The 24,674-nt window shown below is 40.6% G+C and overlaps 1 protein-coding gene across 7 annotated transcripts in view; it reads left to right on the forward strand.

Annotated features, from left to right (window-relative positions):
• The first annotated feature begins 81 nt into the window (after nucleotides 1-81).
• The window catches only part of ARID4B (AT-rich interaction domain 4B), a 156,671-nt gene continuing 132,078 nt past the window's right edge, over nucleotides 82-24,674 (forward strand). For 3 of the 7 annotated variants that reach the window (XM_040465020.1, XM_040465024.1, XM_040465025.1), the window contains exons 1-2: nucleotides 82-503; nucleotides 1,344-1,398. In XM_040465020.1, the coding sequence (XP_040320954.1) occupies nucleotides 1,393-1,398 (6 nt within the window). In that variant the 5' untranslated portion in view covers nucleotides 82-503; nucleotides 1,344-1,392. The remainder of the gene's footprint in view (nucleotides 504-1,343; nucleotides 1,399-24,674) is intronic. The other 4 variants (XR_005787325.1, XM_040465023.1, XM_040465026.1 and 1 more) reach the window with 2 other exon arrangements.

Here is a 24,674-nt window from a genome sequence, read left to right on the forward strand (position 1 = left end):
CATCCGGGAAAGAGGTAGGGGAGGGGAAAATATCTAGGGGAGGGGAGAAAGAAGGGAGGGGGGCACTTGGGGTTGGGGGGGGGAAAGCGATGTTTGCCCGTCAGTCGAGTCCGGAGTGAGGAGCTCGGGCGCCGGAGCGGAGGGAGACTCTTGTGCTTAAGCTTGCCGCCGCCACGGCCACCGCCTGGACCTTTGCCCGGAAGGAGCCGCAGAGGGTCTGGCGCCGCCGTCCTCTGGAGGGCAGCGCGATTCGGGGCCCGGACCTCCAGTCCGGGAGGGATTTTTCGTCGTCCCCCCCTCCCCCCAGCGAGGGAGCCCGAGCGGCCGCCAAACAAAGGTACCAGTCGCCGCCGCGGGAGGAGGAGGAGCCGGAGCTTCAGCCTCAGCAACCGCTGGACCCGCCGCCCTTCTTCCCCCATCTCTCCCCCGGGCCTGCTGGTTTTGGGGGGGAGTAGGGGAGGGAACTCTGGACGTGCCAGGGTCAGAGCTCGCCTCCGAGGAAGGTAGGGACATTTTCTGAGGCTTTCGCGGTCTCGTAAGGGGGTCCTTTCGGGAGTCACTGGGCCTGGCCGAGGAGCGGGGGAAGATCGCTCGGTGGTCTCGCCGGGAGCCCGGATTGGGGGCCTCGGCCTCCCGGGAGCCCCCGCCCCCCGTGCTGTTGCCGAGTCCGAGTCGCCCCCCAATCTGGCGGCCGCACACTCAGCGGTTTAGCTGCTCCGGGCCGCGGTGGGGGGCCCGGGCCGGCGCGGGGGGCTGTGCCGCCTCCCGGCCCCTCGGTCTTCTGGCGGTCCCCGCGGCCCGGCGGACGGGGACCCCGCTCGCACTTGTCGGGTGTCCGCCTCAGAACGGGACGTGGGCAGAGGCTGCGCGGTGGGTCGGTCCTGCCCGCGGCCCTCCTCCGGCCCGCCTGGCCTCTCCGCCGCCCCCCACTCCGGGCCCCTCGAGCCCGGGCCTGCTCCGGCTCGGACGCGGGGCTGCGCGACCCTTTGGGGCGCCGACCAGCTCGGCCGGGCCCGGAGGCCCTCGGGGAGGACAGCCGGCCCCGCGCCGGCCCCCGGGCTTGTTGTGAGTTTCTTCTCTGACAGAAATGGCGTCATTGTCGGAGACGGGAAACTCCGGCGGGTCCCGACAATGGGGACGGGAAGCCGCCGAGCTGTGTAGGTGGCCGGGTTTGCGGGGCTGGCGAGGCCAGAGGGAGCCCCTCGTCGGCGTTTCGTGGTTCGGGGGCTGATGCCCGCCACGCTCTTTCTTCGGGGTTCAGGCTTCGCTCGGTTCCCTCCGCCTCCGCCAGTGCAGAGGGGTGCCCGGTGGTGTTGACTGGGTGTCTTTTGTTTTCCCTCCAGGTGCAGGTGAATCTGGTGTTTTCGAGGGGATCGCGGTCCCTGAATCATCATGAAGGTAAGATTGCTTCCAGAAAACGATCTCTGGGGTTACAGAATTGGGGAAGTATGGGGGTTTGATCGAGGTCGTGTGTGGGGCCTCCGAGTTTTGCCGAGGAAGGTGTGTTGGGTGGCTTGGTGCCCGAGCCCTTTGCCGGGAGACGACGGGGGTCAGCTGGTGTGGCTCTCTACCGGCTTTGCTGTGGAGTTGGGGCCACTTGGAGGATATCGCACTGAGCAGAATTCTGCCCTGTAGGACGTCTCCTTTTTCAGGGTAAGGTAGGAGGAACTGCTTGAATTAAAGTGTTTTACAAGGTAAAACAGAAAAAGCAGGTCAAGTAATCCGACTCTAGAAACTGAACTGTATTGTGCTTCTGTCGATTACACTGATGAAAGAAAATCTCATTTATTGTGTGAACAGTACTGTGAATTTTTAGCAGAGGACCTCTAGGGTTAGCCATGAAAGTGATCTTAATTGAGAAATCCTTAAAGAGAATCTTTATGATCTTTACACAACTCGGAGATAGCAGTTGCCCCTTGTATTTCCTGGGATTTAGCATTATATGGTTTATTTTTCTTTGTTGATCCGTAAATTGTCAGATGTTGTGGTAAAAACCAATGTGGATTGATGTGGAAAGCCCATGGCCGGGATCCTCTTAAATGTAAACATGTTAACTGAATGGAGGATAGTGTCTAAAGGGTAGAATTTACTTAGTCGGTGGAAGAAATTATAGCAATGGAAGTACTGGTTGTTTTTTTAGAGAATATGTAATTGAATGCTGTCATTTTTAAATACACTGTAGGATAAAAAGCCTTAGGTGTCTGAAATGTCTAGATTCAACTGGTGGAACTTAGACTCTAGACAGCTTGTTCACCCGTGACAAATTCGGAAGTGCTTAAAAGGGTAGAGTGTGTTTACGAGTGTAGAAATGTGAAATAGTATGTGATAGTATGTGAAAATATAAATGTTGTCTACTTTGGATAGTTCCTTTGAATTATTTTAAAAAAAGTTTTCTTCGCTTGTCTTCAGAATCAAGACTTTTTATAGTATTGCATCTAAATGGAAATTTGTAATGTTTGTGTTTATGGAAGAAGTAAATGCTGTGGCCACTTAAATATTTATCAGCTATACAAAGTAAATTTAGTCCAGTTTTTGTTTTTTTTTGTTTTTTGTTTTTGTTTTTTTTTAGTGTTTTTTTTTTTCCATCTTGAGTTTAGGGTGTCTATAACCTAAAACAGTTTATACCTGAAACAGTTTATATCTGCTGAGTTCCTGTCTCACCTTCATGTAGATGAAAAAAATGATCAGTGATGTCTCTGAAATGAATCCCTTTTGTTAGTCACAGATGCTAGCGGTGACTCTTGTGACCTATGTAAAACAGAGACAAGTGAATTTGTTAGGAAAAACTGTGTATCTTCCTCGCTGTTGGATGAGAATTTAAGAAAAGTGTTGGGTTAAATAACATAATAAATTCAGAAGCTGAATAACACAGGATTTAGTTTGTAATAGATGTTGTAATATGTCATAGTTCCCTGTATACTGCCTGGCACATCTTAGGTACTCTGTTAATGTTTGGTTAAAAGAAATGTAGTTAAGTTGAAGGTCCTTTAGATTTACATTTTCTTCCTTTCGTTTCCCTTTTTTTTAACTTGTGTGTTTAAAAAATGAAAGTGCGTTGGAAACTTTAGCCTTAAAAGTTTCAAAATATTAGGCAAATGCAAATTTTTTGGTATCATTTTAGAACTACTAATTTTAAGTGCTTAGCATTTCCATTATTATTGCCTTTAAAAAAAAGGTACTAGTAATGTTGAGTTATTAAAGTAAATTTCTAGTTTTGTGCAAAAAGAACTTCCTGTTATTGTACATGTAGTAAGTCTTCTCTTTGGGAGTCTATTAATAATCAGTAGTACTACAAACTTAGCTTATTTCTTACAACTTAATTTCTTATATGCTGAAAAGTTGAGAGGCTGCCCATGATTGGTATTTTCCTTTAACAAAATTGCAATTCAAGAAGTATTTAGTAGTGATTATATTGGGCTTAAATCTTTTATGTGTGTGTGTGTGTGTGTGCTCCCAGTTTCCAAATTGTAATGACAGCTGAGCGATAGAAGGTTTTGTGCTATTTCTTAGATCTTACCGAACATATTCATACTTCGAGGTGAGATTTTAAGTTTTTATTATCTGTTTTATTCAAGGAATTTTTTTATTTTATTAAGTGACAGTATACTGATGTCATTGGAAGAGTGCTTAGTAATACTTTTCTGGTTGTTGCATTAAAATGTATGTATTGTTTTAAATATTATATGTTTTAGCGACAATTTTCCTGTAGTACGTGACTTCAAGAGTGTATTTAAATAAAAGTCCTTTACTAATTAGAATACTCTATCTTGTAATATTTTTGCTCAGTGTGGTTTTGAGAAATATGACTGTAGCACAGAAGCAATAAAAAAAAAAACAAACCTATTTATTGTGAGAGAGCACCAGTGCATGTAGGGGAGGGGCAGAGAGAGAATCCCAAGCTGACAGTGCGAAGCCTGATGCAGGGCTCAGTCCCACGAACTGTGAGAATCTGACCTGAGCCAAAACCAAGAGTCAGATGTTTAACCGACTGAGCCACCCAGGCACCCAAAAAGCAATTTTGTTCTTAACACAGGTCATGTTGTTGGTGTGATGTTGGATTTTTTTTTTATCCTTTCTATAGATCTTTCAATGTCAGTAATAGCATGTTATCAGGAAATGATAGTTTATTGAAAGTTTATTACTGATTCCAAGACTTGATTATGTCAGATTCATTTCCTGCTTTTTTTTAAATGTTTATTTATTTATTTTGAGAGAGAGAGAGTACACACACATGCTCAACCCGATCGGGGGCAGGGCAGTGAGAGGGAGAGAGAAACATCCCAAGCAGGCTCCACGCTCACCACGGAGGCCTATGCGGGGCTCTATCTCACCATCACAAGACCAGGACCTGAGCTGGTATCTAGCGTCAGATGCATAACCGACTGAGCCGCACAGGCGCCCTTATTTCCTACTTTTTCCTAACTAAAACTTTGTTTCTACGTTGTGCATGTTATTAACATCTCTCATTACATTGCAGTAAATTTTCAAGTGAAGTGGCAGAGGCTGGACATTTCAGAATCTTTATGGGAGAAGTGATTTAGATGGTTATGCTTTGAATCTCCGGGAGATGGGCTTTTTCAGATGTTCCATTCTCTCAGTAATCACTGGCATAGAACACAGAAGTAATGGATTGTGTACAAATGCCCTTTGCTCGCGTGCCTGTGCACATGCGTGTGCGTGTTCTCACCACCCTGCCCCTTCCCTCCTGCCTGCTTTCCCCCTTTCCTTTCCCTGGCTCCTCCTTTCCCTTTTTGTTTCTTTTACTTTTTTCCTCTTGTCCTTCTTTTTGTTCATTTCCTCTTTCCCTCTCCTCCTCCCTCTCCCCTCCCTCCCTCTGCCTTTCCCCTTCCCTTTTTTTTTTTCTTTCTTCCTCTTCCCCCCCCTACTCCCTTTCACAAATCATTCATTTAACAACAACCCCTTCCATGCGTGGGGCAGTGTGGAATGAAGGTGAGTACTCTCAGAACTGCTCTCAGGGAGCTCCCAATTTAGTAGAAGACACAGAAAAATAAAGCAAAACAACATATACCCAATTGTAAGAGTATTGACGGCAATGTACGGTAATTGTGGTAAGTGCTGTGGGAGGGCAGAAGAGGACATCTAAATCAGAGTCATGGAAAGTTCTCTGGTGGAATTGACATCTAAGCTCAGTGTTAAAGCTTTCATTTGGCAAAGAAGGGTAGAAAAGAGTGTTTGAGTCAGAAAGGGGACTACATACTGGAAAATGAAAAAAAACCCGAGATGGTGTATTTGGAAAGTGTAAGTCGTTCACTGTGCCTTGCTTAACTTTGAAAGCATGATGTGTTTGGGGTGGGAATAGGAGGGCAGTGATAGGAAATGAGGCTGAGTGAGGGGGTTGAAAATTTTCTTGAAAGGTACATGGAAGCACGGAAGGTTGTTAGGAAAGAGTAAGGATGACGGATTTATATTCTGGAGTGGTCACTTTGGTAGTATCGTAGTGAATCCATCAAAAGAGAGATCTAAATGGAAGATCTGGAGATTCCAGATGAGAAGTCCAAGTGAGAGGTGAATAAGGGCTTGAACTAATGCAGTGGGGGTGGAGCAGAGGGGACAGATCTGAGATATCTCAGAAACTGAATTCAGGACCTAGTAACTCTGGGCCCCGGGGTAAGAGGAAGATGGAAGTTTCTGTGTTGGGTCATGGGATGGATGTTATTGTCATCTGAAGTATGTTGTCCTGAGAGGAAAGCTGTAGTACAGGGTTTCGAGTATTGAAGGGATCTGTAGGATGTCCACATCTACTAGTCTGGATGTAGGATTAAGAGAGCAGGTAGGGTGAGGGGTGCGTGGGTGGCTCCATCGGTTAAGCATCCGACTTCGGCTCAGGTCATGATCTCACAGTTTGTGAGTTCGAGCCCCGCATTGGGCTCTGTGCTGACAGCTCGGAGCCTGGAGCCTGTATCGGATTCTGTGTCTCCCTCCCCCCGACCCTCCCCCACTCACACACTGTCTCTGTCTGTCTGTCTCTCTCTCTACAGTTAATAACTGCTAACTGTACATCCATAATGTGGCATGTGTGTTTTGTTCTATGAATTTGTGGTCTTTTTGATGAACAGGTAATTTTGGTAAAATACTGACTTGTTTTTGTGCCCATTGCTAATTCTTTGTTTTTTTGTGATTTTTAAAAGTAGATTAGATGAGCACATATTTCACTGAAGAATGTGTTTTTGCTGATTCAGTCTGTATATTGTGTACCTTCCACGTCCTAGATGTGCTTTGAGGTGTTGAGGATCCAGCAGCGAACAAGAGTTCTTACCCTCATGGAGTTTACTTTCTATTAGGATAGACAGGCACCAGGCAGGGGGAAAAAAAAAGTGTGCTAAGTGCTGTGAAGAGAAATAAAGCATAATCAGGATAAGAGGTTACAGTGACTGAAGGTGTTAGTTTTAGATTAGGTGTAATAAAGGGCCTGTTTGTGGAGGTGACATTTAAGCAGCACGTGCAACAAGTGACAGAGCGAGCCATTCACCTATCTGGGGGAAGAGCATTCCAGGCTGAAAATACAAATGCCAAGGTCCTGGGGAGAAATGTTTTTGGCCTGTTTGACCTTGGCATACCTTAAGGAACTGGAAGAAAGCCTTTAGAGCTGGCGTTGTAGGAGATGAGGCTAGAGAGATCACGAGGGCCGGTACAGTGTAGGGCCTTGTAGGCCGTGCGAAGTACGTAGAGTAAAATCTGAGTGTTTTAAGAAGTCATTGAAGGGTCTCGAGCAAGAGTGTGAAGTCATCTGATTGACGTTTTTAAACGGTAACTGCTGTTCAGAGAACAGACTGTGGAGGAACAGGAGTGGGAGTAGGGGCGGCAGTGGCATGGCTCCTGGATTAGTTCTGGTGAGATGGTGTGGACCAGGTGTGGGAGGTGGTGGTGTTGCAGGTGGAGATGATAGCATTTGAATGGATTGGAGGGGAAGGAAAAGTTCTGCTTGCTGCTACTAACAGGACTAGCCTCTCTCCCTCCCTTTTAAAATATTTCTGTGATTAGTTGGTGGATGGGATTCTTAGAATTGAATACAGCCAAGAAGGCATTCCCAGCTCTTAGCCTTCCTTCATTTGTGAGCCGTGAACATTGAGCCTGAGCATTCCTTTATGTTTTTCTGTTTTGTTTGGTTTTTGAGTTTTAGGAAAGGAGGTAAAATTCACCCTTTTAAAATGTACAACTCAAAAAAAAAAAAAATAAAGTGTACAATTCAGTACTTAGTATTTTCACAAGATTGTTTATCTATCACTGTTTAAATGCAGAACATTTTGTTTTCCCAACAAGAAGCCTGTACCCATTAGCTCTCACTCCCTGTTCTCTCCTCTTTCTCTCCCCTGACAGTTGGTCATCTACTTTCTGTCTTTAAGGGTTTGCCTGTTCTGGACATTTCCTTTCAATGGAATCCTACAACATGTGGCCTTTTGTGTCTGGCTTCTTTCACTTAGCATAATATGTTCAAGGTTCATTCGTATTGTAGCCTGTGTCAGTACTTTATTCTTTCCTGTTGGTGAATAATATTTCATTTAGTGGATATACCACATTTGGCCAATCCGTTCATTAGCTGTTGGACGTGTGGTGGATTGTATCCACTTTTTCCCTATTATGAATAGTGCTGCTGTGAACGTTTGTATACAAGCTTTTGTGTGAACGCGTATTTTCAATTTTCCTGGGTCCTGGGAGTGGATCTTGCTGTTTTTAGGATAGTAATACTATCTGTGGTAACCCTGTTGGGAAGTGAATGTTTAACTTCAGGTGTTTTTTGGCATTATGTCTAGTGGCCACTAAGGATTTGGACATTTAAACAATTTACTCAACATTTATTGAACACTTAAAGTGCTGGTCTCTCTTTTCTAGCCATTTAGGATATAGCAGTGAACAAAAAGTCCTGGCCCTGTGGATCTTACGTTTTAAGGGAGCAAGGGTGGACAAAGAGAAATAAACATAATAAGTAATCTAGTTTATTAGATGTTAAATAGTATGAAAATAAGAGGAGAGCTGGGTAAGGAGGGTAGGGAATACATACAGGGTTGCGGCAGGCTGTAGTCTTATTTTAATACATTTTTAAATTTATTATTTTATTAAAAAACCTTTTTTGAATGTTTATTTTTGAGAGAGAGAGAGAGAGAGAGCGCTCATGCGCATAAGTGGAGGAGGGACAGAGAAAGAGGGAGACACAGAATCTGAAACAGGCTCAGGCTCTGAAGCTGTCAGCAGAGAGCCCCATGCGGGGCTCGAACACAGTAATTGTGAGATCATGACCTGAGCCGAAGTGGGCAGCTTAACTGACTAAGCCACCCAGGTGCCCTTTACATTTTTGTTTTTTAATATTTACTTATTTTTGAGAGAGAGAGAGAGAGAGACTGTGAGCGGGGAGAGGGGAAGAGAGAGAGGGAGGCACGGAATCTAAAGCAGGCTCCAGGCTCTGAGCTGTCAGCACAGAGCGGGACAGGCTGTGGTGTAAAGGTGGCCAAGTAGGTATATTGAGAAGACATTGGCACAAATATTTGTCTAAAAGATGTCATTAGTCATGTGGCTTTAAAGACAGGTCAACATGTTCATTGAACTGCACAGAGGCCAAGGTGGCTGCAGTGGAGTAAGGAAAGAAGAGAATGGGAGGGGGTGGATAAAGGGTATGCAGGTTGAGGGCGGAGCTCATCAGATCACCTGGGACCTTGAAGGCCATTGTTGAGGATTGTGGTTTTCACTCTTGTAGAAATAGGGAACTGTGAGTTAGGCAATCTCGTTACAGAGTGGCAGATTTTCATTATATTCTTAAGGGATCGCTCTTTGTTGTGTTAAAAACAGGCTGAAGGCAAGTTGGAAGATAGAAGCTGACCAGTTAGGAAGCTATTTTAATAGATGATGATGGTGGGATATTAGCCATCACAGTGAGAGGGGAGTGGGGAGTGGTCAGGGTCTATATCTCCTTTGAAGGTAGAGCCAGTAGTTCCGGTCAGATTGAGTGGGAAGGAAGGAGAATTGAGGAGGACACCAAGATTTTTTGGTTGAAGAACTAAAAATCTGGGGTTTAGAATGAAGTTAGGGCTGTGTAATTTTTGGAAATAAGAATTATATTTTATATTTATGAAAAATGCTAACTGGCATATTGCTTCGTGTAATGTGGCTGTAAATAAGATATAGATACGCTTTATTAATTTTTTAGTGATAGATACATTTAAAAGAGTTGCAAACTTTTGTTCTTGATGAATTGCTTAAAAACAGGACTCTTGCAGCACCTGGGTGGCTCAGTCAGTTAAGCATTCTGACCTTGGTTTCAGGTCGGGTCATGATCTCATTGTGAGTTCGAGCCCCGCGTTGGGCTCTGCACTGACACTGTGGAGCCTTCTTGGGATTCTCTAACCACCACTCCCCTCCCCCCACCCCCGTCTCTGTCCCTCCCCCTCTCACGCTGTCTCTCAAAATAAACAAATGTTAAAATAAAAATAGGATTCTTGCCGCTTTCCTTTTGGTGTCACAGAACGAAGATGTTTCTGCATTCATGAGAATTAGAATCTAGTATTCAGTGTGACACTTGGTAAGCAGTGGAAACCATTGTCATATTAATCCTTTTGGTGTTTCAATGTTGCGGATTGTAGAAGGTGTGGATTTTGATAAGGCATGTGAAGAAAGTGTGTCAGTATTTTTTCTTTTCAGTTGGGCCTCCTTTATACCTAGTGGACAGTGAACGAAATATAAGCCATAACTGGCTTTTCGTTCTCAAGATAATTGAAATTTTTCATTTAATTACTTTACATCAAAATAAGACTGTGTGCATATTTGTTATGTCTTAAACTACTAATCAGTATGTGTATCTTAATTCTAAAAGAGAACTTTTGTGGGGCGCCTGGGTGGCTCAGTCGGTTGAGTGTCTGACTTTGGCTCGGGTCATGATCTCACGGTTCGTGAGTTCGAGCCCTGTGTCGGGCCCTTTGCTGACAGCTTGGAGCCTGGAAACTGCTTCAGATTTTGTGTCTCCCTCTCCCCCCCCCCCCCCCGCTCGTGTGCTATCTCTGTTTCTCAATAAGAAATAAATACTACAAAAAATAAAAATAAATAAGAGAACTTTTGTTATAAAAATGACTACATTTCTGCTTTTGAGAGGGCTGGAAATTCTGACATTCAAGTTTTCCATGGAAGATAATGTGTTTCTGGAAATCTGATAGTTTTCATACTAAGATTCAAGATAGCAGTCAGGTTTGGGGAGGAAAACCATGAGTTTATAAAAGTATATTAACAGTTTACTAGAAAATAAAAGGGTCAGTTTACAGAGACAGAGAAACCAAATTTGGTATTTAACTTTCTATGCTAAGGGTCATATTTTAGGCTGGTTAATAGAAGGAAAGGACAAAATAAAAGGCAAAAAAGAGGGAAAATTTTAAAACAGCACTTGTCTTACTTTGAGTATAATTCCCAGTATTCCTTAATTAATACTTGCTCGTGCTCCACTCAGAAGGTCCAGATATGGGCTTCACGGTTGCTGTAAATCTCTCCTCTCCCCAAAGTTTATGTGCCCAAATTCATGTGGCCATACGTTTTCTTGGGGAGATGAATTTCATCAAGTTCTCAGTGGAAACTTTGATACGAATATTAAGAAACACAGCTCTGTAATGTCACCTGTTACTGATCTGCTGCTAATCTTTTTAAAGTTTATGTATTTTTATTTATTTTGAGAGCGAGCGAGAGTGGGGCGGGGTGTGGGGGCTGCGAGAGAGGGAGAGAGAATCTGAAGCAGGTTCCTGAAGTCCCATGTCAAGGTTTTGACAAGAACAGACTGCTGTCTCCTGTACTTGATACTTCTGCTGGGTGTGGATCTCTTATGACAACATAATCATTGATACCTGTTTATGTTTCTTTGAAAATCACACTTTTTTGTAAGTTTATTCATTTATTTTGAGAGAGAGAAAGCATGAGTCAGGGAGGGACAGAGACAGAGGGAGAAAGAGAATTCCAAACGGGCTCCTCGCTGGCAGCACAGAGCTGATTCAGGGCTCGAACCCAGGAACCCCGAGATCATGACCTGAGCCAAAATTGGATGCTTAACTGACTGAGCCACCCAGGCGCCCCCCAAAAAATTACACTTCTTTTTAATCATTTACTTTCATCGCAGAAATGAAGATTGTAAACTATCAAAACTTTGAGCAAATGGAATTTAAAGAAAAGATTCACTTTCTACTGACAGGAAAAACTATACTTGAATATGGTTGTAAAAACCATCTTTGTTTAGTTAAAGTGCCCAATAAACAGTGTGGCTTAATGATTAAGAGCATATGGCTTGGAAAGAGAGGTCTTGTTCCCAGTACCGTCTCTCTCTGTTCTTGACTTGGCTGTTGAAGTTTGGGCAGTTATTTATTTTTGCAATGAAAGGAAACGTCATTTTCATTTTTCGCAAAATGGGGATAATAATAGTTACCTTACAAGGTTTGTAAGTACTAAATGAAATAGCATTGAAAATGTTTTACACTACACTTGGCATAGTTCTCAGCAGTCAGTATGTGGTAGCTTTATTATTCCAGTAAAAGCCAGTCACTTCTTTCATAAACTGATAGAGTGAGGATTCTTTAATCTAGAGTGTTTGGGATTGAATTGGGATTCTCCTGTTTACCCAAGTTGTGGGCAGTTTTCTTAAACCTTCTAAGAAGGCTGGTGTCCTTGTCTAAAATGAGAAACATTTACAGTACTTACCTCATGGGATTATTGGGGATGACTATATGTAATAACAGGATCTATTACATAGTAAATTCGCAATAAATTGTAACTATTATTCTTAGTTCTCTGGAAAGAATGTGCAAACTCTTAATTTAAATACACTTTCAGGGTGATACAGCTACTGTAATCTTTTGTAACTTAAGGATTGATATGGAAGTTTTGGAGAAAAGTAATTTTGTGATTGAGGTTAAAACCTGTTATTTTTGTCTTTATGAATTCCTTAAAAACAGAATATTTAATGGAAGGGGAAAACCAGATTTCTTGATTCTAAGAACTCTTTGCTCCCATTTCAGACTTACTTTATCCCAGCCCTTCCTGATGCAGAAGCTTCTCTTAGTAAATATAATACTTGTCCTTTCTTCTAATTTGCTGCTGGTTTGCCCAAATGGGATTCTTTCAAGGGAAAAGTAAATTTTACTTCCAAGCCTAGAGGGTTGTTATTGGATTAGGTGAACCACTGGAGATATTTATTTTCTGGATAAGCATCCACCTCTAGCCTTGCGTATGTAGGGCAAACATTTTTTTCTTCTCTTGATCCGATCACTGTTCTGATGTGGCAGTTAGTCACCTGAAGCTGGTCTGGCATCCTGAGCCTGTGGGGGTGGGGCAAATGCGCGATGGGCCCCTGCCAAGCCTGTCTCTACTCTAGAGAGGAGTAAAAGGAAAGGCGAACAGGCTTGAAGACAAAGGAGCTACTATTGCTGTCAAAGTTTAAATGAGGCAGCTTGGCTTATGCCTATTTGGGAATTAAAAACAAAAAATGTAGCTTTTCATTTTTTCAGTTTTATCTTGGTGAGGATATCTCACCAAAAGACCCATCTCTGTTTAGTTGTTCAGGGATTTTTTTTTTTAAAGTTGTTTTGTGTATTGAGGGTTTTTGACACTTAGTCACCTAATTTTGCTTTCCCCCAACTTAGAGACATATTTTTTTCTGAACTAGTTCTATTCCTACCAGAATTCAGAAGTTTTTATTATAAAAGCAGTACAAGTTTGCTATAAATATCAAAAATTATAGAAATTAGGGGTGCCTGGGTGGCTCAGTTGGTTAAGTGTCCGACTTTGGCTCAGGTTATGATCTCGTGGTTTGTGGGTTCGAGCCCCACGTCGGGCTCTGTGCTGACGGCTCAGAGCCTGGAGCCTGCTTCAGATTCTGTGTCTCCCTCTCTCTCTTCCCCTTTCCCACTCGCACTGTTTCTTTCTGTCTTTCTCTCTGACAAAAATAAATATTTAAAAAGTTACAGAAATTATATGGTAAAGGCACCACTATGTTTCTTTAGCTTTTAGCTTTGGCAGATATGTACAAACCTCATGTATAGCAGTGTTTAGCATTCAATTAGGTAATCAGTAAGTATCATTAATTTATTTAAATATTTAGTGCTTCTAGGTGGTGAACAGTCCCAGCAGCATTTATGATAGCCCCTCATAGGCTTATGGATTATTATTACAGCTACTAACTAATAATGAAATCTAACTGCATGAGATTGCTGTGAAAAGGTAAGCTGTGAGGTTAGTGAGGGAGCATCCCTGTGCTGTATGGCTGCTGCTAGAGTAGCTAATGCTGTTCTTGGATCCCTAGTAGCATTTATTAGGAAGGTTAATTTTAGGACACACTACCGTAGGCATTGACCCCTGCAGATGCTTAGGGTCAGAATATGTGGTTTCTAAAGGGTTTTTTTAACACTAGCATTATAATGTTTTTAAGTGGCACATTATGTTTTTAAAGTTTCATGATCATTCGTTATTCCTTATAATATCCCTTTGAGGCAGGTCAGCAACATTTTTCCTTTTTTATGGTTGGAGAAGCAGATGCAAAGATGTTGAGTGATTTGCCCACAGGCACACATTAAACCGAAGGCAGAATCTGCCCTCTTGTTAGTAAAGCAAACCACGCTGCCTCTGTTAGTTATAAGTGAGCAATAAAGTTGTTTCCATTTTGATGCTTTATGGAATAGTGTGTAGTTTAGAAACCTTTTACTTACTTTCTTTATTGAAAGAAAATCCTTTTAAAGCTTAGAATTGCATTGCATCATGATACTAAATATTTGGTGTTAGTTAACTCTTTTCTTAAAAATAGAAAAAAAATCAAATGAAAATATATTAAAATGGCCTACAGTGGACTTCATGCTTCTGGGAAAACCTTTACTGGTTTGAAAATTAGTATTGTAAATTAGAGGACAAGAGGACAAGGCTTTGAAGAGTTAATATTTTAAAGTAGGAGCAAAATGAATCCTCAGGTTATATTTCCAAAGTAATTTTGAATCGAAACACTGTGGCCTATAGAGCCAGAAGGGCTTCAGAGATCATGTGGCTCTGTGGATTTAGAGCCCAAGTGTTCTGCCAAGTGACAACTAGGTTACCTGGACTAAAAAACTGTCTACAGTCTGGTTGACATCCCTTAAGTTCTGAGTTTTCCTGTCCATTGGAAACATTCTCTATTTACTTGTTTGGACTTGATTCTATTTTTCCATTCCCTCTTCCCCGGTGTAATAATTATTATTCTTTCCTATATGCAAACTTTTTTCCTTCCAGTTGAAAAGAATTCTGACCGTAATCTTCTTGTGTCGATAGAGGGAGGTTGTGGGTGAATTTTCAAATAATAGGCAACTATTGTAAAAATGATTTAATTTAAGGGATCACAGAGAGCCAGAAAATTATATATGCAGTTGGAGTGTTAAGACAGATATTTTGACATGAGTTGTAAGTCTGTGATAATAAGTAATTGTTAATCCTCATGTACTTTGGTAATTAACACAATCCTATATTGTGTACTAGTGTAAATCCTGTATTTAGTTTAGTAAACATGTAATTTCTGAATGCATCTTTTACTTTTATAATCACATCCCATTAATCCCAAAGTCAGGCTGTCATTAATTTTGTCTTGTTCTGAAATAGTATTAAAATTTTATCACACAGCCTCTTCCCTGGTCATGTTCTTTATGACATCATCAAATTCATCATTGTTATTATCATGTGATAATTTTGCTACTCCTTGTTTAGTCCTTATTAGTATGTGTCAGACATTTTATACATTTTAAAATTTAATTCTCAAAAAAATGCTGAGAGGTATGTATGAATATGCCTGTTTCACAGATGAAAAAATGAAGACTGAGGAGACTGTGTACTTGACCTCAGTAAATTCATGCCACTAGGAAGTGGCGGAGCTAGGTTTTAAGCCTGAGCTGCTCCAGATCGAGCTCTTACTATTACTAATCCTGTTCTGCCTCTCAGTTAACATACATAGCTTTACTTAGATGTCTGGTTTGCTTAGTCCACAGATGGTTTAGAAATATCCAGTTCTTTGTGAGTTGGGAGTGTGTATGTGTGTGTGTGTGTATGTTTCCATGTACGTGTAAGGGTATTGGGAGAGGAGTTTTGAAATGGGGATAGTGAGAGCTGGAATTACAGCAGGAAAAGGAAAAAGACACTTTTGAAAACTAAGACACACAAGTGTATTCTCGTTTAGTGTTTCAGTTTTCAAATGTGGACCTTGAATTCATCAGGTTTTAATATGTTCCATCTCTCTTCTGCTTTTTTTTTTTTTTTTTTTTAGGTAATCTCTACACCCGACGTGGGGCTTGAACCCACAACCCCTTAGATCAAGAGTTGCATGCTCCATCAGCTGAGTTAGCCAGGCGCCCCTGTTCCATCTTTTTATGGAACAAGGGAAGCAGAAGAATTTAGAAAGATCATTAAATTTTCATAAAGAGTAGGGTTTTGTTCTGGAAAGTATAAACTTATTAAAAAAATTAACTTCTGTGGAATACTTCATTCTTTCTTGGTACTGGGCAGAAAAGTTGCTGTTATATTTTTAAATAATATTTTAAAATTCAGGATTAATCACTATTTAATTTTCTTTAGGAATCAAGAAACTTTTATGTGAGTATACAAGTTGAATTTTGAGGGATTAGATGGGGGAGATGTTTTTATATGCAAATCAGTGCTAAACGTTACCACTTGCTACTTAGGTTCTTTATAAAACTATTTGGTAAAATCTGGTTCCGTGGTGCCAGATTTAGGTTCCGTATTCGTTTCCTATCGCTGCTGTACCAGTTGCCACAAGTTTGTGGCTTGGAACGACACAAGCTTATTATCTTGTAGTTCTGGAGGTCAGAAGTCAGAAATGGGTGTCTCTGGACTGCATTCCTTCTCCAGGCTCCATGGGAAATGTTTCCTTGCCTTCTCCAGCTCTGGAGGCTGTACACAAGCATTCCTTTGCTCCTGTCTTCCCGTCTCTGATTGACACTGCCTCTTCTGCCTCGCTCTTTCACTTGTATCATCACCCTTGTGATTTCATTGGGCCCATCCGAATAATCCAGGATAACCTTCCCATGTTAGCCTTTTAGGCTTTTCATGTAAAGTGAAATTTATATTTATTGTTCACCACAAAGGAATTTTCATGAAAATGGAAATTCTGTGCCAGTGCAGACAGATCATGCGTAGTATTTACTTGCAATTATTAACAGATGTTTACTGGTTGATCTTACCTGTTGGGTAGACGCTTGGGGTTAGGTGGTCCCCAGCATAACCAGGGGGCTTGGTAAACTCTAGTCTGAATAGTGGAGTTAAGCTTGGCCTCTAGAAGCAGAACAGGATGTCAGTGACTCAGACCCTTCCCAGAGAAGTGAAGCTTCACAAAAAGTTGTTTACTTTTTCTTTGACTCTTTAATGTGGCTCTTTTTGTTTTAGAATTTAGCCTTTCCAGACCTTTGCTTGTTGAGGACATTGAAAATTTATAGCACAGTGTTGAAAAAACAGATGAATGCTTAACTGTCATTTTTTATGATTTGAGTCTGTTTTAGTCTAAAAGATACAATATTTTTTAAGCAGTAGGCTTTTCCCCTTACTATGCTTTTTCAAAGGACTGCTATGATAATAATTAAGGAGGGTTTCGAGCAACAGGCAGTTTTAAGTCACAATTGCTTATGATTGATTATTTTGTGTGTGCCTAGTTGATACAGTTTTTGATTCTCCCAAGTTGATCTTGGAGAATTGCTGTTTTTAATGTTTCATTTGTTAATTTTTCTTAGAGCCACCTTTTTACTTGGCTAGCTTAAAATGTCTCTTTTTAAAAAAAAATTTTTTTTAACATTTATTTTTTGAGAGACAGCAACTGGGTGTGGGTGGCGGACAGGCAGAGAGAGAGGGAGGCACGGAATCTGAAGCAGGCTCCAGGCTCTGAGCTGTCAGACAGCACGACGCGGGGCTCGAACTCACAAACCACGAGATCATGACCTGAGCTGAAGTTGGATGCTTAACCGACTGAGCCGCCCAGGTGCCCCTAAAAAATTTTTTTAAACGTTTATTTGTTTTTGAGAGAGAGAGAGAGAGAGAGAGAGAGAGAGAGAGAGAGAACCTGCTCACAAGTTGGGGTGGGGGGGCTGAGAGTGAGGGAGACACAATCCACACAGACTCCAGGCTCTGAGCCCGACACAGGGCTTGAACTCACGAACCATGAGAGCATGACCTGAGCCAGAGTGGAACACTTAACTTACTGAGCCACCCAGGGACTCCATAGCAAAACACTTCTATGTGAACATTCCCTAGGTCATCTTGTAAATATTATAGATGGAAAGAGAAGTCACCTAGTTCTCTCTTGTTACAATACAAACCTGCTTTGAGTAAGTAATTGATAGAGATTTTCTTAGTTTTGTGGTTGGAAAAAATTATTTCTAGATTGCATTATTGTATATTTCTTTGCACACATAACTGCTAGTTAAGTGTGGCCTAATTTAGAATGTGTCTAAAGATTGAGTTGCAGCTAGTGATTTGGTTCTTGCAGTTTGATAGTATTCTCTGTCTCCAGGATGTCTTCTCCTGATTCTGAACCTTCTCTTCTCTGTGCTATCCCTGTATTCTTTAGGTATTTCTAGTAGCATACCTTTAATTCTCTAATGATAGGCAGTAAATACAGAACAAATATTTTCATAAGTGCATCTGCAAAATCAGTTTCTCAAAGTTGTGTGTGTCTTGAGTTGTAAATTTATGCTTTCAAAGTTTCTGTTTTACATTTATCAAGTGTTTTGTGCAGCATTTCTTAGAAAGTAGATAGGGGCATGATTGATAGTACAAATGATACTGTATTCAAATGGTTATCTGACATTTTAAAAATGAAATCTCAGTACCCCATTTTAATGGAGGTGATAAATTCAAGTACTACTCTTCATTGTCAAACCTCAGCAAAGTTGTATTAGAAGCAAAATGATGTGCTGTCACTCACCTCATCACCCTGATGACAGAGAGATGATCTAGTAGAGTAGATTTGTTAGGTTGAAATCCTGCTCTGACCCTTAGCTAGTTGCATGGCCTTAGGCCGTTTATTTCTTTGAGCCTTATTTGCAGCATATGAAAAATGGGAAGAATAACATTTACTTTCTCGTTTTGTTATGAATGAAATAAGATGATACATGCAACATTCTTATTGCTGTGTTTGGTTTATAAGTGCCAAAAAATAGTAACTGTAATATAGAGTATGGAGAGGCCACTTTTATTACAGGTCTTCAGATTACCAATTGCTAATAGTTTAGAGTATGTATTTAGTATGGTCAGAGTGTGCTGCATTATGATAAAACATATAGAGTGCTTATTACCTGTGCACTGATTTACTGGCAGCCAGATTCATGCAGTTTGGGTTAATCTTTGTTTTTGGAGCCTCACATTTTTTTTCTTTCCTGGTTCACTTTTTTTTGGTGCTGTTCATTAAAAAGGGGAATTGAGTGGGAGTTTTTCACTGGAAAATATCTGTTTCGGGGACATTGTCTTTTTGAGACGATGTTACCTACTGTGCTAACGAGGCACCTGGTGGACAGTGTCTTTAATAAAGTAAAATTCAGGAATATAAATTCAGAGTTCACTATAGTAGAGCCTCAGTGGTTAAGAATATAAATTTTGAAACTAAACTGAATTCTAATCCTCGAACCATAACTTACTTTGAGCATATTCTGGGTGAATTACTTAAACTTCTCTGATTCTTTATTTTTATTTTTTAAAATTTATTTGTTTTAATGTTTATTTATTTTTGAGAGACAGAGAGAGCATGAGCCAGGGAGGGGCAGAGAAAGAGGGAGACACAGAATCTGAAACAGGCTGCAGGCTCTGAGCTGTCAGACAGAGCCCAATGTGGGACTCAAACCCACAAACCGTGAGATCATGACCTGAGCTGAAGTTGGACGCTTAACTGACTGAGCCACCCAGGTGTCCTGAACTTCTTTGATTCTTAATTTAAAATTTCTGAAATGATGATAATGATAAAACTGACCCCCTACTTTGGAGGAATTGAATGAGATAATCCATGTAAAGCATTTAGCAGAGTGCCTAATATTACTGAACAACAGCTGTTAGTTATTAAGAAGGATAAATAAATAGGAGAAGGTAAATTAGTGGGCAGGTATTCGATGCTAGAGTGTATTGTTTAGAACAGTGTTGTCAAAAAGGAATATAATGGGAGCCATGTAAAAGTTAAGTTTATAGTAGCAGCACTTAAAAAAACAGGTAAGATTTCATTTTAATATTGTGTGTAACCTGGCATATCCAAAATATTGTCATTTCAATGTGTAATCAATATAAAATTATTAATGAGATTGTTACTTTTTTTGTCACGCTACGTCTTTGAAATCTGGTATGTATTTTACACCTACATCACATCTTGATGTGGACAGTAAGTTGTCATTGGAGGGGCACCTGGGTGGCTCAGTCAGTTGAGTGCCCATCCACGGCTCACATCATGGTCTCGCGGTTCGTGAGTTCAAGTCCCACATTAGGTTCGCTGCTGTCAGCGCAGAGCACACTTTAGATCCTCTGTCCCCCTCTCTCTGACTACCCCTCCCCTCCAGCTTGTGCTTTCTCAAAAATAAACATTTTTTGTTAATTGTCACTGGAGATCCCTGATCTGTATTTGCAGCTCATAAAATTTACAGTTGAAGAAGTAGATTCTCATGTCCAGATTGTTCTAAGCATACATGAAAGTTTTATAATACCTGAATTGAATATTGGCTTTTAAGGGGCTCCTGAGTGGCTCCGTGGGTTAAGCATCTGACTTCTGCTTGGGTCATGATCTTACCTCCTTCTGTGCTGACAGCTCAGAGCCTGGAGCTGCTTCGAATTCTGTGTTACCTCTCTCTCTCTCTGCCCCTCTCCTGGTTGTGTTCTTTCTCTCTCTCTCGAAAATAAATAAACATTAAAAAAAACTCCAGAATATTAGCTTTTAAGTTAAAATTGAAATTAAATAAAGTTAAAAATACAGTTCCTCTGTAGCCACATTTCAAGTGCACCGGTGGCTTGTGGCCCCTCATCTGACACTGTAGGATGTCCCTGTGTGCCTGTGTTCTCTATGGCTCTTCTTAGAGTTGCTTTACGGTGATTAGGTTAAAAGCTTTTTTTTTTTTTAATATGAAAGTACTCTTGTTAAAATATATGTGAATGTTTGTCTATAGGTATTACCTGTCATGTGCCCCATACGTTTTGGTTGCTGTTAAAATTTCACATATTTTGCTATTTACCTTTTTAATCTCATTTGACTTAGATAATGCATTTTTTGATTTTTATTGTTGATACATGTTTTTATACTAGGATCTTTTTGGGGGGGTACTTTTTAAAGGGAAACTTAACATTTTAGTGATTTAAAATGATGAAACCTCTGGTTTTATTTTAAATTTCAGGATTTGTTTCCTTGTTATTTATATTTAAGTTGAAACAAAAACTTGGAAACCACAGTATACTCTAGGTAGCCTGTACACATTTAAGAAAGTATAAATGAAACTTCGATGTAAAGGAAGCACTAGAGATTAATTTGTCCTTAAAAATATGTAGAATAGTGATATGAAGGGGAGGAAGAAGTTCTCCCACTGAAGAAAAACACTCACTTAAAATGCGGGGTGCCTGGGTGGCTCAGCTGGCTGAGTGTCCAACTCTTGGTTTTTGGCTCAGGTCATGTTCCCCGGGTTGTAGGATCAAGCCCGTCAACGGGCTCCACGCTCAGTGGGAGCCTGCCTAAGATTCCCTCTTTATTCTCTCTCCCTCCCTCTGCCCTTCTCCCCAACTTGTGCGTGGTGCATGCATGCTGTCTCTCAAATTAAAAATAAACAAACACTTAAAAAATAAACTGTATTGTGGCTATTCTTTTTTTCTTCTCCGAGGCATCTTTAATGTAGAACAAACTATAGTAATAAAAGCAGCAATAAAAAATGACAGCCAGTGTTTATTGAGTACTTTATATGTGTTACGTCTTCTTCTAAACACATATCTCATTTAATCTTCACAACTCTATGAGATAGATACTGTTATTATTCTTGTTTACAGATAAGAAATATGAGGCTCAGAGGAAATGGTAGAGATTGATTTTAACATAGTCCATCCCCAGAACTTGCCTTCTTTTTTTCTTAAATTTTTTTTTAATGTTTGTTTATTTTTGAGAGACAGAGAGAGACAGCATGAATGGGAGAGGGCAGAGAGAAAGAGGGAGACCCAGAATATGAAGCAGGCTCCAGGCTCTGAGCTGTCAGCACAGAGCCTGACGCGGGGCTCGAACCCACAAACCGTGAGATCGGGACCTGAGCCAAAGTCGGAAGTTCAACCGACTGAGCCACCCCTACGCCCCCTGGTTTTATCTGTCTGTCTGTCTGTCTGTCTATCTATCTATTTATCTATCTATCTATCTATGTATCTATCTATCTTTAATATTTATTCCAGAGTTTGCCTTCTTAACAGCCACACCACTGCCTTATTGGTTTCTGGAGAGAGTGAAAAAGCAAAGGAAAATGGGGTTTTTTTCCCCTTAGTAGTTTTTCTGGCATTCTCTTATGGAGGAGCTGGAGTGGAGTGATGTGGGAGGAAGGGGAGCAGTGTTTTAGCTGTTAATTTGGATTTTTACAGGACTAAATATTTAAATTCCTTCTGGGACAATAAAAAGATACCTAATAAAGGCACATTTTCTTTTACTCCCAGATTCTTTATATCATACATTTAAAAACTGTCAGAGAATCTAAAGACTTTCTTCTGGTCCTAAATGAAACCTTAGATTTCTTTGCCAAGAGAGTGCTTTAGGCAGCCATCACTGATGGGTAAGAATTAGGAATTGAAACTGTGGTGTAGACCTTGATCTCTTGACTCATAAACCAGTGTTCCTTTCTATTGTATTCCAGAGAACAGGTCCATCCACTTCTAAACCATTGCTAAACCAGTGCCCATAGTGATGAGCAGGAAGCATTTCAGTGAGTAATTATTTCCATTATGAATTAGTTTTAGTGTTAATTTTTGACTAGGCTGAACTCTTAGCAGTTGTTATTGGTTGTTAGGATATTAAACCCTTGGATAATTTTAAAAACTGTTTATCCCCTCGAAAAACACAAGTTTTTTTAATGTTTAGTTTTGAGAGAGAGGGAGAGGGAGAGAGAGAGAGAACAAGCGGGGGGCGGGGGGTGCGGGCAGAGAGAGAGAGGGAGAAACAGAATGTGAAGCGGGCTCCAGGCTCCAAGTTGTCAGCTCAGAGCCCAATGCGGGTTTGAAGCTATGGAACCGTGAGATCATGACCTGATTTTAACTGACTGAGCCACTCAGGTGCCCCAAAACACTAACAAAGTTTTTTAATGGATATGAACTTGGTTTGGGTTCACACTTTAAGGTGGTTTTAGAAAGTGCGGTGAGAGACTTAGAAGACTGCAATTTTTTTTTTTTTTTTTTTTTTAAAGTAAGGTTTATGCCCAATGTGCGGCTCAAAGTCATGACCCTGAGGTCAAGAGTCACCTGCTCCACTGTCTGAGCCAGCCAGGTGCCCCTAAAACTGCAGGTTTTAATGAATGAAATGCCTCTGTGTATGGATCGAAGCCAGCTTTTATGGCAAACATTAACAGTGTGGTTTAGTTCCCCATCGCCACACCATTTAAGTTCTAACTTACACTGTCCTGATTACAGTAGTAGCTGTGATTAAGTGTTGATGAAACAAATACAGGGTCCTGGTTAAGCACAATGAAGATCTCACATTAAACTGAAGTAAAATGAAGCCACATCCTACTTAACCACCAGTCTACTAAACATGTATTTAACCAGTCTGGATGGGCACAGTGACTACTAACCAGTCTGGATGGGCACAGTGACTACTAATAATGCAAGCAGTAATTTTTATATGGATATTTGATACAGTAATTGGTTTTTAGATTAATGTATTATTTAAAACATTGTAGTTTTTTTTTTAATTTTTGGAAAATTCCATGATCCTTAAATTCTGGAGACTCCAAGTGATAAAAATAGATGATATATATGATAATATAACAAATAACCTGGTGATAGAACTTTAAAAATTTATTATGGAAACTTACAACGTACATTAAAGTTCAGTGAATTTTCACATACTTACCACCTAGCCTCAGCATCGTTCACATTTTGTCCTACTAGTTTTATGTTACACTCTCCTGCTCCTTATCTCCCCTCCCCCTCACCATGTAACATTTTATTGATTTATTTATTTTAAATGTTTTTTTAAATTTATTTTTGAGAGAGCGCCAGCAGAGGAGGGGCAGAGAAAGAGTGAGACACAGAATCTGAAGCAGGCTCCAGGCTCTGAGCTGTCAGCACAGAGCCTGACGCAGGGCTCGAACTCACAGACTTTCTAGATCGTGACCTGAACTGAAGTTGGACACTTTAACCTACTGAGCCATCCAAGCGCCCCACCATGTAGCATTTTAAAGCAAATTTCATCCGCCTCTTTTTCCAAAGCATAATCACAATGCCATTGTCACAACTAATAATGTTAACAGTAATTCTTAATGCCATCCTGTAGTTAGAACACGTTCAGATTTCTCTGATTGTCTCAAAAATAGCTTTTAAAATAGGACTCCTTACATTAGGATCCAAATAAAGTCCTCACATTGCAATTGAAAGATATGTCTCTTAAACCTAATTTCTTATTCTATAAAGTCTTCTCCGTTTTCATGCCATTTATTTGATAAAGGAACCATGTCATTTAAGCTGTAGAATTTCTTACATTCACAGTATAGCTCATTGCGTCTGTGTGATTTTGTTTAACCCCTGTATTTCTTATAAACTGGTAATTCTAAGGGCTTTTTTGATGAGCATACTTCATAAGAGGTATTGTATTTCTATCATATATCATCAGGAGGCACATAATGTTAGGTCGATTCACTTTTTTTTAGTGTTGCTGAGATGGGTCAGTGGTTTTAGGTGGTGTAAGACTTACCTGTTTGTTATAAAGTTCATGTTAACTTTCATTCAGTGGTTTTAGTAGCCACTAATGATTGTTGCCTGTCTATTGTATGAGGATTGCAAAATGATTTTCTAATTCTATCACTCCTACTGCATTTATTATTTGAAATTCTATATGGTGACTGTAAAATACAGAAATACAGAATAAATGATTATTTTCCCCTCACTTTGCTGGTTTTTAGGATAATTAGTAGATGTCCTCCTAAAATGACCAGTGAAGTTGGTTTTGGTTTTTAGTGTTCTTAGTGTTACGGATTTTCAGGTTTTCAGTGTGTTTTTTCATTGTGGTTGCTCTTTGACATTTTAGTTGTCTCATGTTTGGCTACTTAGTTTTTGATAACTTCCTTATTTTCTGGCACAAGGCATCTCAGGCTCATCTTACATATTTCCTGTTCTAGATCTGGAATCAGATTTTTCTTCAAGGAGCCATGTTTTCCTCAAGTGGGAAATGGTTTTTAGAGATCACAATCAGAGTGCCAGGGGTGTTTGTTGCTACTGGTTTTCTTATGGCTTCTCGGTTTTTAGTGTTCAGACCAAGAAAATAGGGTGGAGTTTTGTTTTTTGTTTATTTATGTTATGTTTTTAAATATTATTTTTTAAAATGTTTATTTAGTTTTGGGGGGGGACAGCACGAGTTGGGGAGGAGCAGACAGGGAGACACAGAATCCGAGGCAACCTCCAGGCTCTGAGCTGTGAGACAGAGCCCGACGCGGGGCTCAAACTCATGAACCTTGAGATCATGACCTGAGCTGAAGTTG

This window comes from Herpailurus yagouaroundi, unplaced genomic scaffold, assembly GCF_014898765.1.
Source record: "Herpailurus yagouaroundi ecotype Mexico unplaced genomic scaffold, PumYag 530, whole genome shotgun sequence".
Lineage (NCBI taxonomy): Eukaryota > Metazoa > Chordata > Mammalia > Carnivora > Felidae > Herpailurus > Herpailurus yagouaroundi.